Consider the following 15,054-nt stretch of genomic DNA (forward strand, 5'->3'; position numbering starts at 1 on the left):
AGAAAGATGGCAGCGGCACGCGGTCCCGCCAAGCCCCGCCGCGAGGCTGCGGGGCCAGTGTTAGGGGCCGCAGGGAGGGCTCGGGGCAATCGCTGTCAGTGGCCTTGGCTGGCCGCTTGCCACGGAGCTGACCTGCATGAGAGGTCGGGCAGGGTTGCTACCCCAATGCGCCTTCTGCTGCCCGGTAGACAGGGGCGGACAAGGCTGCTGGCCGCAGTTTCCCAGAGCACCCACTGTCCCAGAGCTGGCGTCTTGAAGCCTTTCTGTGGCCTGACTTTGTGGCATTACTAATGTTACTGGCAACCCGACCCAGGGCCCTTGCCTGTTTTCTGGCTGGTTGGATTCGGCTGCAGCCCGCATAAGAAAGAGGCAAAAGAAAAGAAAAAGTGAACTTTATGCAGTTTGACCAAACTGGAAAGAAACAGCTAGATTGCTTCTCTAGCCCGTGACACTGAAGCCGCCACAACTTACAACAAAAGCCAGGTGATATGCATATGTAGATTTAGTTGGCCTGAAGAGAGGCAAAACGGGACAAAATACACATATATTTAGTGAACCCGTGCTCAATAGGCCAAGCAGGAATCTCCCTCTCGGCTTCTTTGGCACCTGTTAGAGTGAGGGTTGCAGCCTTCCCTTTCCATTCTCCTCGAGGAAGTTCGTCTTAATTCAGCAGGTCCTCAATTCAGTCTGTTTCACTAACGTCTGGCCTTCCAAGGATACCAAGGGCAAGTCCTCAGGGAAAGAATCATTCCATCCCACCAGCAAGCAAATCTCTGAGCACCCAAACCTCATTCTGCAAAAGGGAGCTAAGGCCTAAAAGTCTGAGGTGACATTCAGGGGAACAAAGTTAGTGCAGGAGCATTGCCTCCTGCAGGTGTGCCCTGCACAGAGCAGGCCTAAAAGTGACAGCCACTTGTGAGTGGAACTTCAGCTGTGCTGGGGTCCCTGTGGACCTCTGCAAAGAGGCTGGGGCTTTCTGGGTCCCAGCGACTTTGCTTGAAACCAGGCTGAAGGCTGTTTCACAAAACACAGCCCTAAACAGCATGTTCCCACACTGTGGCAGGAATAGAACTGGTGGCTCCAGATTGGGCCCACACACTTGTCAGGGAACAGAACAGCTCCCTGCCTGCCGCCTGGCAGGGAAGCAAGGAGCTGCCCAGCCCCCAAACATTTTCCTGGCTGGCTGGATGCACCCACACTGTATTTGGTTTTTCTCTGTCAGTCCTCTGGCTTACCTCTAAAGGAACCTGTGTTTTCCTGGCACTGTGGGCCTGAGGATTCCCTTACAGGTGTGAGAACCCTCCACAACTGCATGTGTCTCTGGGGAAAGTGTCCACACCTGTCATCCAAGGGAGCTGTTTGATACAAGAAAGGTGAAGCCCTCCCAGACACTAGGAGCAGGCTTCTTGGCTACAGAGCACGATCTGGGAGCCAGCCCTGAGGACCATATTCTGCCCAGGACAATCTGTGGGCTGAGTTGCAGGAAACTATCACAAGATCAGTAGTTCGGTGTTGAGGATGAGCTGACTGCGTGGAGAAGGCAATCTGGAAGGAAAGAAAACTAATATGTTAAGAAAAGGAAATTTAAGGCTGGTTACAATGGCACATGTTTGTAATCTCAGGGACTCAGGAAGCTGAGGCAGGAGGATCATAAGTTCAAGGTCAGCCTCAGCAACTTTAGCAAGACACTGTCTAAAAAACTTTTAAAAGGGCTGGAATGCAGCCCAGTGATAGTGGTAGAATGCCCCTGGGTTCAATCCCTAGTACCAAAAAACAAAACAAGGGAACTTAAGACTCCATGAAAAAATGAACTGGGTAGGGGTTAGGAGAAGGGCTGGAAACAGATGTGATGGAAGCTTCTCACTTGCATTTCAGGTCCTCTACCCCTATCTTCACCTCAGCTCCTGTAAATGCTCAAGGGAAGAAATATAACTGTTTTCTTTAAACTGGTGTTAAAATTTCTCAGGAAGTGGAAAGTAAGGGTGTTTGATAGTTCAGAGCAGGCTCAGGGAAAAGGGAGGGGCACTTCCTTAATCTGACATTTGCAGTGCTTGGGCCAGAGTCTTCATCAGAAAGGACCAGCAAGGCAGAAAGCACTGTGCTGGGGCATGCACAAACACATGCAAATGAATGTGCACATGTCTGTGAAGCACCACAAAGGAGACCAAGGTTGGAATCATCCTTTTGCTCCCATTCACTGGCTGACAAGAACGACAGGGCCAGGAGCAAACGCCTATAACCCAAGCAACTTGGAAGGCTGAGGTAGGAGGATCACAAGTGTTTGGAGTCCAGTCTGGGTAACTCAGTGAGAGAGACCTGTCTCAAAATAAAAAGAGCTGGGATATAGCTCAGTGGTAAAATACCCCTGGGTTTGATCCCCAGTACTGAAAAAAAGAAAAATGACAGGAGTGGGCAGGTCTTGTTCTAAGGTTTCTTGCTCTTTGGACATTAGTACCCATGGTAGGGAGACTCCACAAGTCAGGTTACAAGACAAAACCCTCCACCCTTTCCTGCCAAAGGTGAGCATCTTCTGCCCAGACCCTCAGTGGCCCAGAAGAGGTCCTGCAGAGGGCTAGTCTTTAGCACACAGACCCTTCCAGCTCCAGGTGGTTTGATGGCCACAAACAAAAATTAATAGTCTTAAAATTTGGGGTATTTAAAAGACTATCTCTTATGGGTTTTAAAAGAAACTGGTCTATCTACCTAGTGAAAGGTGTCCCTTCTATGCTCCCACAATCACTTGTAGGCCCATTTTTGGGTGGAATGGACCAGGGTGAAATGAGGAGAGCCTGAGCCTGGCCATCCTTGGAAGCACAAATACCAGTAAGCAAGCCTATAGCTTCTGTGAGCTTGCAAACACTAAGCCATTCTCTAAAAGGTTCTCTGAAAATTTTAATTTGTTCTGACAACGAAACTAACACAGCATAAGGATTTTAAGCCTTCAGGCAAGGCAAGACATTATGGCCCTTGGAAGACGCACCAGGGCAGCTGGCAGGTGTTAAGATGGATACTTGGGAAAGGAAAGATCTGCACAGATGAATTATGGGAAGGTTTAGGAGTCAAGGTCCAAGAGATAAGTGGAATAAGGATGGACTGCCCCAGCTTTATTAACTTGATGCTTAAAAAAGATAGACCCTTCCCTTCAGAGCAAGGGAAGCAAACTGCTAATGACTTGCCCCTTTATGGACCAATAGGATCTGAGAGCAGAGGAAAAGAATACAATCAGGCTGGCAAGAGAACAAGTGATGGGAAGAGGAGGTGACAGTTCCCTAAGTTGATGAGTCGACTTAGACTTCAGCCTCAAGGCCAGAGCAGCTTTTCTTTCTTTTGAGGATGTTGCTTGAGTTCGTAGGACAGGACGTGTCAGCTTTCTGACCCTTCCCAATCCCTGGTGCCTGGGATTCCCTTGTTTCAAAAGCAGTGCAGAAATCTCTCCTGGATGCCCTTCCAATCAGTCCATAGCCTGCTCTGCTGACAGAAGGTCCTTTCTATCCAGTCTGCACCCACGAGGGTGGGAATGTGCCAGCCCTCAAGGGCTCCTGGGCCTTGCATGCCCTAGGTTGGAGAACATGCATAGTCTGCAGAGGCTCAGAATTCCCAGTCGTCCACCTCCAGCTCTTCCAGGTTTGTCACCAGGCCAAAGATTCCACTGTGATCTTGAGACTGGCTGCCCTCAAAATTGGTGATGGGCGTAACAGGACGAAGTAATTCAGGCAAAGCCTCTGAGGCACGTCGCTTGATCTGGGGAGAAGAGAACTGGGTGATGGATCCTGCTGCTCAGGCCCCAGGATAACACAGAGCAGGAACAATGGCCCAGTGACAGATGCCCTGTCATAGCCAAAATATGATAGAGAGGAAGGAGCAGTGCCTTTTAGTGGCTTCAGAAACATGGTCATTTCTCTAGTTCAAAAGGAATAGTAGAGAATTCCTGAACACCCCACAGCTAAAGGAATCATGGGCAGTAGAACAACAGGCCAGAAAAAAACAGGAACTGAGGCAGTGCTACTGTACCTGCTTGAAGAAGGAGTGGCTCAGGAGGGCGCTGGCACTTGGCCTGGAGAAGAAGATGAAGAGATCCACATCACCCATGCCCAGCTCCACCTCCTGTTGCTGACCTCCTATCCTCAGGTACCTCTACTTCTTCCCTCAGCTCACCAAAAATGACATCCAGAACTATCCAGGCTGGCTTTTTAGCAAATTCATGAGCTGATCTCTCTTACTGTTTGGCCCCTCATTCTTCCAGGGAGCCCAAACCCATACAGATTCTTCTTCTTTAATGTTTCAGAACTTTTATTTTTATGTGGTGCTAAGGATTGAATCCAGTGCCCCACACGTGCCAGGCAAGCACTCTGCCACTGAGCTACAGCCCCAGCCCCCTTATAGATTCTATGAGAGGTACATCTTTTAAAAGTCTTGCCCCAACTCTGGAGCTCCCTCTGCTACCCCAAAGCCTGGCTCCAAGGCCAGAGGGATACCTTTCATCCGGGTTGCGCTGAAGGCACTGCTCCACAAAATGATGAAAGTGGGGGGAGAAGGTTCGTTGGTAGGGATGGGAAGGTGAGTCGCCATTGGAGGGCCGGGGGTTGCTGGTGGTCAGGCTCTCACTCAGGCCAGGGTTGGCCAAAGAGCGTGAAGGGCTCATGTTCAATTCCTCAGCAGGGATGGTGCTGGTGTCCAACAGGCAGGGCACTGTACCATTCAGCTTCTCCAGCAGCATCTGGGAAGGACAGAGCCAGGGCCTGGGCTGGAGGGGGCCTTGGAAGACCTAGGAGTCTCTTCATAAATAAACTCTTCCCCATAAGCAAATGATCTTTTGGGAACAGAGAAAAGACGGAAGTGGAATAAGTCTAACTTTTCCAAAGGAATGCTGGCCACTGACTCAGCAGCTCCCCACTACATAGGCTGACAGGAGAAGGAGTGGAGGGGTTGCAAGAAGTGCCCCTACCATCGCTGGAAGGGCCACCACTGCCTCTCTCCCTTTACAAGACATCAAATTTCTTTAACTGTAAAGCCTTCATCTCAGGGTAGAGGTAGCAGCCAGGTCACTTTCTCTGAGGCCAAGCCCATTTGCCATACCCAGGTGGGTCCAATTGGGTCCACAATGCAGAACCTATAGTACCATATCCTGGGTTTTTACAGTGGCAGGCTGCAGAAGCAGTGTGCCGGGGCAGGCCAGGATTGGGTGACTGTTCCAAAGCCTTCAACTCAATACATGTAAAACGAGTCCACTTTGAATACTGCTGTCCTCCTGAACTTCATGTGCTGCCCAAGCCAGAAACCTAGGAATCTCTCTAGGGCTGCACTTGTGTAGTAGCCACTAGCCACATGTAGCTATTAACATTTAAATTAACTTAAATCACGTTTAGAATTTAGCCCCTCAATCTAGTCACATTTTCAATGCTAATAACTGCAGGTGGCTGGTGGTTGCCATACTGAAAAGCGCAGGCATTGCACAAAGTTCTACCTGCATAAATGCTGCTTCTAAATCTGAACCTGAGGGCTGGGGATGTGGCTCAAGCGGTAGCGCGCTCGCCTGGCATGCGTGTGGCCCGGGTTCAATCCTCAGCACCACATACAAACAAAGATGTTGTGCCCACCGAAAACTAAAAAATAAATATTAAAAAAAATTATCTCTCTCCCTCTCTGTTTAAAAATAAATAAATAAATCTGAACCTGAGCATTCTTCTGTTACTAAATTATTTTTCTTGGGACTTTACCTACATTCATTCATTTATTGGTACTGGGGATTGAACTCAGGGGCACTCAACCACTGAGCCACATCCCCAGCCCTATTTTGTATTTTTATTTAGAGACAGGGTCTCACTGAGCTGCTTAGCACCTCACTATTGCTGAGGCTGGCTTTGAACTCTGAGTTCTCCCGCCTCAGCCTTCCGAGCTTCTGGGATTACAGGTGTGAGCCACTGTGCCCGGCACTTTACCTACATTTCTACACCCCCCTGACTCATCTACCAGATCGAATCCAGCTGCTAGAATGACCTTTCTAAAATATATGTGTCTGATGTGATCACCCCATACTTAAAATCCTCCAGTAGGGGCTAGGGATGTGGCTCAGTGATAAAGAGTGTTTTTGCCTGGCATGTATGAGGCCCTGGATTCCATTCCCAGAACCACAAACAAACAATCCCTCTAGCAAGTCTCCATATGCTTTGCAATAGGAGCCTAATTATACATTAGAATGGAATACAAAGCTTTTCATGAGATGCCCTTGAGCTTCCCTTGCTTCTTTCTCCAGCCTCATCACCAAGCAGCTTCCCCCACCCCAAAAGCACTTGTACCTTAGCCACTGACAACATTTTGCTGATGTTGTTCACCAGATCCTTTTCTTTCTCTCTTTGGTACTGGGGATTGAACCCAGACCACTTTACCACTGAGCTTCATCCCCAGGTCTTTTATTTTTTATTCTGAGACAGGGTCTTGCTAAATTGCTGAGATTGACCTTGAATTTATAATCCTCCTGCCTCAGCTTCCCAAATCATTGGGATTGCAGGAATGTGGCACTGTGCCTAGAAGATCCTGTTCCTTCCTGACTCTTGAGTCTTAAAGAGTCTGTTTTTGTTCCCATTCTTCACACAGTAAATTGATATTTGCTTTTAAGGCTTGACCCAAATGCCTCCTTCCTCAAAGCCTCCCTGGTCCCCTCCTCTAGAGGGCTCATCTGGTCATTCTTTTTATGGCTTTTACAGTGCTGGGAATTAAACCCAGGGCCTTCAGCATGCTGGATAAGCTTTCTACTACTGAGTTACACCCCCAACTCTAATATTATTCAACCATATTGCCATGGTAAGTTGTGCAGGTCAATTTTTTGTGGGTAGGGGAGGTAGGGGATTGAAAACAGGGGTGCTTAACCACCAAGCCATAACCCTAGCCCATGTTTTATTTTTTATTTTGAGACAGGGTCTTGCTAAGTTGATTAGGGCCTGGCTAAGTTGCTGAGGCTATCTTTGTACTCTCAATCCTCCTGCATCAGCCTCCTGAGCTGCTGGGATTACGGGCGGGCACCACCATACCTGGCTGTAGGTGAATTTTTAAAGATGAAATAATAATATAAATATTTATTAATTGCTTAAAAATATATGTGTGTATGTATATACATATATTATTATTTTATATAACATATATTATTTTGTGTGTGTATGTGGTAGTGAGGATTAAACTCAAGTCCTCATGCAAGCTAAGCAAGGGCTCTACTACTGAGCTACATCCCCAGCCCTTGGTCTGGCCATTCCTAAGCTTCCCTCTCCCAACAGGGGGAACAGTTCGCAGATGGGAGAGAGAGAGGCTTACTGAGAGTTCATGCCTGCCCCCTCCTCATTCTAGGCCATGCTCCAGGCACTTGGAACCCAGGTAACCCTTGCCCAGATGACTCTTCTAGGTCTACTTTCCTGATTCTGATGGGGTCTGGATCAGCCTCTTCCCTGGGCCTGTCCAACCAGACTGTGGTACAGGCTGTGTATTCTAAGGCCAGAGGGTGGGCCAAAGGGTAGCCATACGTAGGGGCATGAATAGAAGGTGAACTTGCAGAATGGAGGTTCCAAAGGTGTGGGTCAGAAAGGCGGCACAGAACTCTGAAATGTTAGCCAGACACGGAGGTACACACCTATAATCCCAGCAACTCAGGAGGCCGAGACAAGAAAATCACAAGTTTGAGGCCAACCTCAGCAACTTAGCAAGATTCAGCAATTTAGTGATACCCTGTCTTAAAATAAAAAATAAAAAGGACTGGGGAATGCAGCTCAGTGGTAAAGTGCCTCTGGGTTCAATCCCCAGTACTACAAAGCAAAACAAAATTCAGATGTCTAAGAATTCCAAATTAGAAACTGACCTTTCAAGGTAGGAGACAGAAAATAGGTAGAAGATATTTTATAAATTTATAAAAATTGGTTAGCTTGATTTATACATTTTAAATAGACATATGGTAGGTGGGCCTCCATTTGCACTGCTAATTCCAGGCTCCACCTTCACTGGACTGGGCTCCATGACAACAGTATTTATCATGTAGAGAAGGACATGAAGAAGTACACAACCATCCCTGACTTCTTGAAGAAAAGGACCGTGTCTTTTCATCTGAGCTAACATTAATCTATGTCATTTATGTAGCAGGTATTCAGGAAACATTTGTGGAAGGCAGGAAGGTAGGTAAGAAGGGAACAACTGGGCTACAGGCTCACCTGAGTGGCAGGCATATCCTTAAAGGGGACATGGCCATTGGCCAGTTCACAGGCAGTGATTCCCACACTGTAGATATCAGACTTGGCATCGTAACCCTGAAGATTCTAAATCAGAAGAAAAAAGCCACAGATGACTTCATTTGCAGTCCCGGTCTTTGTTTAGAAAAAGAAGATTTGAACAAAACTGAGGAGGAAAAGAATGCCTTTCCCACAATCAGAAGCAGCTGCTAATGACTCTCCTTGCCTGTACTGCTGAAGATTAGCTGCTATTTTACAAGGAACAAATGTTTAGTGCTACTATGTAGTACTCTGGAAGGAGCACTGGGGCCATGCTCCTGCTCAGCATAGGGGTCGCAAGAGCACCAAAATGCTCACTCTTCCATAAGGTAGGAAGGATTCCACAGGGGGAGTTGAAATAGGACCCCAGCAAGTGGGAACAACATCTATCTGCAGTGGGTAGATAATATCCATGTTAATTTGAGTACCAATGCATATCTGGCCAATAGGGACCCCTTCCCTCCAGGATCCCTTTAGCCCACTCAGAAATACAGAGCATCCCACCCCATCCCTGGGAAATTCCTATAGCTTCCTTGGGAAATCATGAATTGATGGGGACTCCTTGGGACCCTATGCACAGACCTGCTGAAGGACTTCTGGGCTGAGCCAAGGGAGGACCTTGATACTGTACTTGGGAAAATCATGAACCACACGCTGCCGCTGCCCATGGCTGATCATGCTGAGGTTGCTGCGTAAACCAGACAAGTAGACCTTCCCGTCCACAGAGATCAGAATGTGGCTGGCTTTAACGCTCCTGGTGGGGAAGGAAAAGAGAGATAATGAGCAACAGGAGCGCCTCACACTAAAAACCCTCAGTATTTACACACTACATCTATTCAGCTCACACCCAGGTGTATGTTATACATTTTATATATAAATATATTTTTATGAAAAACTTCAAACATACAAAAAAAGAGAAGATAGCATGAACCCATGTACATATCACTTTTTTAAATATTTTTTTTTAGATGTTGATGGGCCTTTGTTTTATTCATTTATTTCTATGGATGCTGAGAATCGAACCCAGTGCCTCACACATTCTAGGCAAGTGCTCTACCACTGAACCACAACCCCAACCCTTTTTTTTTTTTTTTTTGGTACCAGGGATTGAACCCAGGGGCACTTAACCATTGAGCCACATCCGTAACCATTTTTATATTTTATTTTGAGACAGGGCTAGATTGCTTATAGCCTAGCTAAGTTGCTCAGGGTGGTTTTGAATCTGTGATCCTCCTGCTTCCTCCCCTTGAGTCACTGGGATTACAGGCATGTGCCACCACACCCAGCAATCAGATTTTAAAACTTACTATGTCTTGATCTGTTGTTTTTTTTTTTTTAGTTGAAGATGGACACAATACCTTTATTTTATTTATTTTTATGCGGTGCTGAGGATGGAATCTAGTGCCTCAAATGTGCTAGGCAAGCGCTCTACCACTGAGCCACACCTCCAGCCCTCCTGTTCTGTTTTATGCACATCCCCCTAGCTTCCACTAATAATCTAATCTGTACTTCTTATTTGTAGGGATTCTTTTTTTAAAAAAAATTTTTATTCTTAAGTTTTAGGTGGACACAATATCTTTATTTTACATTTATGTGGTGCTGAGGATTGAACCCAGTGCCTTGTGCATGCTAGGCAAGCCCTCTACCACTGAGCCACAACCCAGCCCCTTATAGGCATTCTTGTAAAGTATGCCATTGTTTTGTATGTACATTTTAAATTTACTTGTTTTGTATGTATATTTTAAATTTAAGAATGTTATGCAACTCATTCTTCCTTTCTCAGTGCTATATTTTCAAGACCCACCTGATAGCTCTCTTTATATATCTTACATATCTGATCTTTGCTTCTACTTGCCTCCTTGTGTCCAGGGTGGGAATCTAACACTTTATTCTCATTCTCCCAGTCTCCAGGGAGGGATACTCATACTGCCTCTACTCAGTACAAATATGACCAATGACATTGATACATATGTTCCCTCATGGGGCTGTGTGACAGTTTCTTTGGGGCACACACCCCAGAGGCAGTATTAATTGTCTTGGTTCTGTGTACCTGACTGGCTGAATCAATCATCTTCTACTATCTGAAAAGAAGCTTTCAGGTTCCCACTGCACTGGGCTTCACCCAAACTCTGAACCACCACCAGTTTCAAGAGTATAAAGTGATATCTTAGTTTTATTTGCTTTTCTCTGATTGCTAGGCCTCAGTGCTGGCTCTTATGACTGTTTGCTTTTGGGGATTTTCTCTTTTATAAGCTTCATATCCTTTGCCCATTTTCCTATTCTTTGTTGTCCTTTTCTCATTGCTTTGCAAAATTTTCTTATTTCTAAGCTCCTGTGTATCTTAGACAAAGCTAACATCTTCTTCCACTCTGTTACCCATTTCTTCACTTTGTTCATGATATCCTTTATTGAATAGGGAACTGAGTCTTCATATAATCAAATTCATCTATATTTTTGCCTTATGTTTTATGTTTCTAAAACGTTTAAAAGTTGTTTTTAGTCTCAGATCATAAAACTATTTTCTTGCCAGGTGTGGTGGCGCACGCCTGTAATCCAGTGGCTCAGGAGGCTGAGGCAGAAGTTTCCCGAGTTCAAAGCCAGCCACAGCAACTTAGTGAGGCACTAAGTAACTTGGTGAGACCCTGTCTCTAAATAAACTATATATTAAAAAAGGGGGTGGGGAATGTGGCTCAACGGTTAAGTGCCCCTGGGTTTAACCCCTGGTATGCCCAAAAAAAAAAAAAAAAAAAACAACCTATTTCTTCACATTGTTTTCTATTTAAGTCTGAGTTTTAAATCTTACATTTAGGGCTTTAATCCACCTGCAGTTCTCTCTGGGTATGAAGATAGATGGAGTTCCAGTTTTATCATCTTTCCTACTATAAACCAGTTTTCCTGACAACACCTATTAAGAAATCTGTCTTTATTGCAGCCACTCATCTTAGGACTGACTTGAAAGCACACTAGAAAGGAAGTAGGGGAGTGGTCCATGTCAGATGTTCTTTCCTCTCACATTAATACTCAGGACCAAGCTGCCCAGTAAACAGAAAACAGTGGCTTCACCACTAACAGGCTAAATGCCACCATCGGTGGCAAGGTCAGACCCAGATCCTTGATTTTATTTTATTTTTGGGTGCTGGGGATTGAATCCAGGGCCTGTGCATGTGAGGCAAGCGCCCTACCAGCTAAGCTGCATCCCCAGCCCCAGATCCTTGATTTTAAACTCTGGCTTCATTAACTCCAGTTAACTTTCAACTGTTTCCCTGAGGGCACATGGTCACAGGTTCTTTTTGCTTGTTTTGTGGACTGGGAATTGAACACAGGGCTACTCTACCACTGAGCTACATCCACAGCCCTTTTTTATTTTTATATTGAGATGGGTCTTACTATGTTGCTGAGGTTGGCCTCAAACTGGTGAACCTCCTGCCTCAGCCTCCCAAGTTGCTGAAATTACAGGCATGAGCCACAGCACACAGCATTTGCTCTTTATTAATAGAGGATGAAGTCACTTAAGAGTGTATTACCAGGTGCAGTGGCGCGTGTGTGTAATCCCAGCAGCTCAGGAGGCAGAGGCAGAAGAATCGCGAGTTCAAAGCCACCCTCAGCAAAACCAAGGTGCTAAGCAACTCAGTGAGATCCTGTCTCTAAATAAAATACAAGATAGGGCTGGGGATGTGGCTCAGTGGTTGAGTGCCCCTGAGTTCAATACCCAGTACCTACCTGCAAAAAGAGCATACCTGTGGGGGCCGGGGTTGTAGTTCAGTGGTACAGCACTTGCCTAGCATGGGTGAGGCACTGGGTTCAATTCTTAGCACCTCATTAAAAATAAATAAATAAATAAAATAAAGTATTGTGTCCATCTACAACTAAAAATATAAAGGAAAAAACAAAGAGTGTACCTGTGCACATAGCCCATATGGTGGATGTAGTCCAGGGCCTTTAGCACCCCCTGCAGGATATAAGCAATTGCCAGTTCATTCATGCCATCCATGAAGTGTGTGCCGATGAGATCCTTTGCAGAACCTGAAGAAAAGAATTGTGGGGAGGAAGCAAAGGGTAACAGAGGAAGATGATGGCACATAAGCAATCTGCCAAAAGAGTTCTTAGAACCCTCTATACCAGGAACCTTTTCCCACTCACCATATGCCATGAATGATGTGACAACCCACAGCTCATTGTCTGCAATAAAGGTAGCTCGATATGGCACGATATTGGGATGGTTGAAGAGTTTAGAGACATGAAGCTCCCCCTGAAAGCAATGGTAAAGCTGAAGTCAAAATCAAGGAGCCCTGAAGAATGATACCCAATGTGAAGGTGGGAGCATGAATAACATGGGAACCTACTTCTTTCTGGGTGTTCTTCTCAGAGTTCTAGGATAAGCCAGTATAGGAGAAGTAGGCCCTGCTGTGCCTGCAGTCTGTTTTGCCTGCTTAGGCCTGAGAGTGGCTCTGTACTGAGCCTCAAGAAATAATCCCCCACCAGACAGGGAAACTACTGTCAACACATTGGAAGGTTCCAGTTAGCCATCTCAGACATGATGAAAATAAACTGCTGATTAAAGATTTAGGAAGCCTGCAAGCAAGCTTAGCTCAACTTCAAAGACCAAGGTACAGAACTCAAAACAAAAACAAATTTTTCTATTATAAATAAAAACCTAGTAACTGATAGAAACAACGTATAAAGAACAAATGACAACTATGAAACATAAGATGTTTTTTCAACAATCTTAAACCAAGGGATCACTTCCTCAGAAGCAGCTATAGAAGTGTAAAAAAAAAAAAAAAGGGGCTGTGGATGTAGCTCAGTGGTTGAGCACTTGCCTCGAATGCGTGAGGTGAGGCACTGGGTTCAATCCTCAGCACCACATAAAATAAATAAATTATAAAAACAAACATATAAGTCTAGGGGCTGGTATTGTGGCTCAGCGGTAGAGCGCTCGCCTAGCACAGTCAGGACCTGGGTTCGATCCTCAGCATCACATAAAAATAAAGGCATTGTGTTGTGTCCATCTACACCTAAAAAATAAATATTAAAAAAAAAGAAAAGAATTACACAGTCTAGCAAGCACTAGAACAAAATTAGATGTGTTTTTCTAAAATAACTAAGCTGCTTTACTGGCAGCCTTGCTCCATCCTCAGCCCCACCAACCTACTCTGAACAAATGAACTGAGAATAGAGCACCATCAGTCAAGCTTGGATTCAGGGAAAACATTGAAACATTGCAAACAAAGAAGAGGAAAGGCTGCAAACAAGAACATTGAATATAACACAGAGCAGGCTCCTAATTCCAAGCCATGTTAGCCAAGGAGAGTCTAGGCCCCAGTCAGCTGCTAGACTTGTGGTCTTTCTCAGTTGAACAAGAATGCAACTACTTTCTTCCTAAAAAGGAAGGAACCTAAGGCAAGCAGGATGCTAAGAGCTAGAAGATAGCCACTGGTAGCAGGGCAAGAAGCTCTGCATTGGAAACAAGACTGCCTGGGTCTGAATGCTGTCTCTGCCACTTACTACTATATATGACTGTGCACCAGTTACTCAGTCTTTTAAATAATGAATGAGCCACAAAGGAATATTTGAAGAAGGGAGCATAAAATACATATAATGGCCAATGCCTAAGATTCTCCATTGAAAGCTTCTTGACTTTTGAAGTCAAGAAGCCATCCATGAAGTGTGTGCTGATGAGATCCTTTGCAGGAACTTTCAGAAGATTGATGTGAGAGATGTCTTACAATTACTATGGAACTTCTAAGAGTCGCATTCATTTTTTATTACCTGCAAAAATGTCACCATCTCATTGGAACAAGCTTCTAGGTTAATCCTTCGTACTGTCACATATTCTCCTGTTGGTTTGTATCTTGCCATATTCACTGTCATCAGGTCCTCAAATCCTTTGCCTAAAAGAAAAGAGGAATGCCGTAAATAAGAACAACAGCTTCTAATCTCTTTAATGGAAAAAGAATTTGATTTCAACAAAAAATTTAATTAAAAATTTTCCCTACTGTTACTTTCATGATTGACATTTCTCTTTTTTTTTCCTTTTAGCTATCAATGGACCTTTATTTTACTTATTTATATGTGATGCTAAGAATCAAACCCAGTGCTTCACACATGCTAGGCAAGCACTCTACCAATGAGCCACAACCCCAGCCCGATGACTGACATTTCTTGGGTTTTCTCCTATCAGTTCCTTCTTAGTCAACCATTCTAGCTAGCTATGACCTGGGACATCAGAAGTATACAACTATGAAGAAAAAAATGGCAAAAGAGTTTCTCCTGGAAACTTGATTTCTTTGCATAGTTGGCAGAAAAAAAAAAAACAAAGAAGATCCACAGGAGCCAGGTTTGTCATTGTGAATCCTACTAATTGAGCTAAGCTGCAGCAGTCCCCTGGAACAGAAAAGCAATGACAGTCTCTGGACATTACCTATAATGGTAAGCAGCTCATAACATCCTCCCTCTGGCAGGAAACTACTCATGATCTCTTGTTTAGAGAAGGATGCTATCGACTCTGAGCTTGCCTCATTGGTCTAAAGAAAAAGAAAAATAGGTTAACAAAGAAAATGGGGTGGGACTGGAGTTGGGTGAAGGTGGTAATTTAAACCCATGAGGAAACTGGAATCTAAACAAACACACAAATCCTGACTCTGGCAAAGAAACAGTACCAACACTATTTGAAGAGAAAACACAAGATGTACAGTGTAGGAATCAACAATGATACCTGAGCAAGTTAAGTGTTGCAATATCTACACATGTTGGGATATGACAAGGGGCTGTTCCAGTAAACTGTCAATCTGCTTGTCCTTTCATACAA

General features: G+C 44.9%; 1 protein-coding gene across 10 annotated transcripts in view; it reads right to left on the minus strand.

Moving 5' to 3' along the window:
- Positions 1-2,872: 2,872 nt before the first annotated feature.
- Strada (STE20 related adaptor alpha) overlaps positions 2,873-15,054 on the minus strand; it is a 32,963-nt gene continuing 20,781 nt past the window's right edge. For all 10 annotated transcript variants that reach the window (XM_015504798.2, XM_015504797.2, XM_015504796.2 and 7 more), the window contains 9 exons: positions 14,668-14,770; positions 14,016-14,137; positions 12,387-12,495; positions 12,146-12,269; positions 8,829-9,000; positions 8,190-8,294; positions 4,476-4,717; positions 4,012-4,054; positions 2,873-3,741 (listed from right to left, as the gene is read on the minus strand). In XM_015504798.2, the coding sequence (XP_015360284.1) occupies positions 3,589-3,741; positions 4,012-4,054; positions 4,476-4,717; positions 8,190-8,294; positions 8,829-9,000; positions 12,146-12,269; positions 12,387-12,495; positions 14,016-14,137; positions 14,668-14,770 (1,173 nt within the window). In that variant the 3' untranslated portion in view covers positions 2,873-3,588. The remainder of the gene's footprint in view (positions 3,742-4,011; positions 4,055-4,475; positions 4,718-8,189; positions 8,295-8,828; positions 9,001-12,145; positions 12,270-12,386; positions 12,496-14,015; positions 14,138-14,667; positions 14,771-15,054) is intronic.

This window comes from Marmota marmota, unplaced genomic scaffold (assembly GCF_001458135.2).
Source record: "Marmota marmota marmota unplaced genomic scaffold, marMar, whole genome shotgun sequence".
Lineage (NCBI taxonomy): Eukaryota > Metazoa > Chordata > Mammalia > Rodentia > Sciuridae > Marmota > Marmota marmota.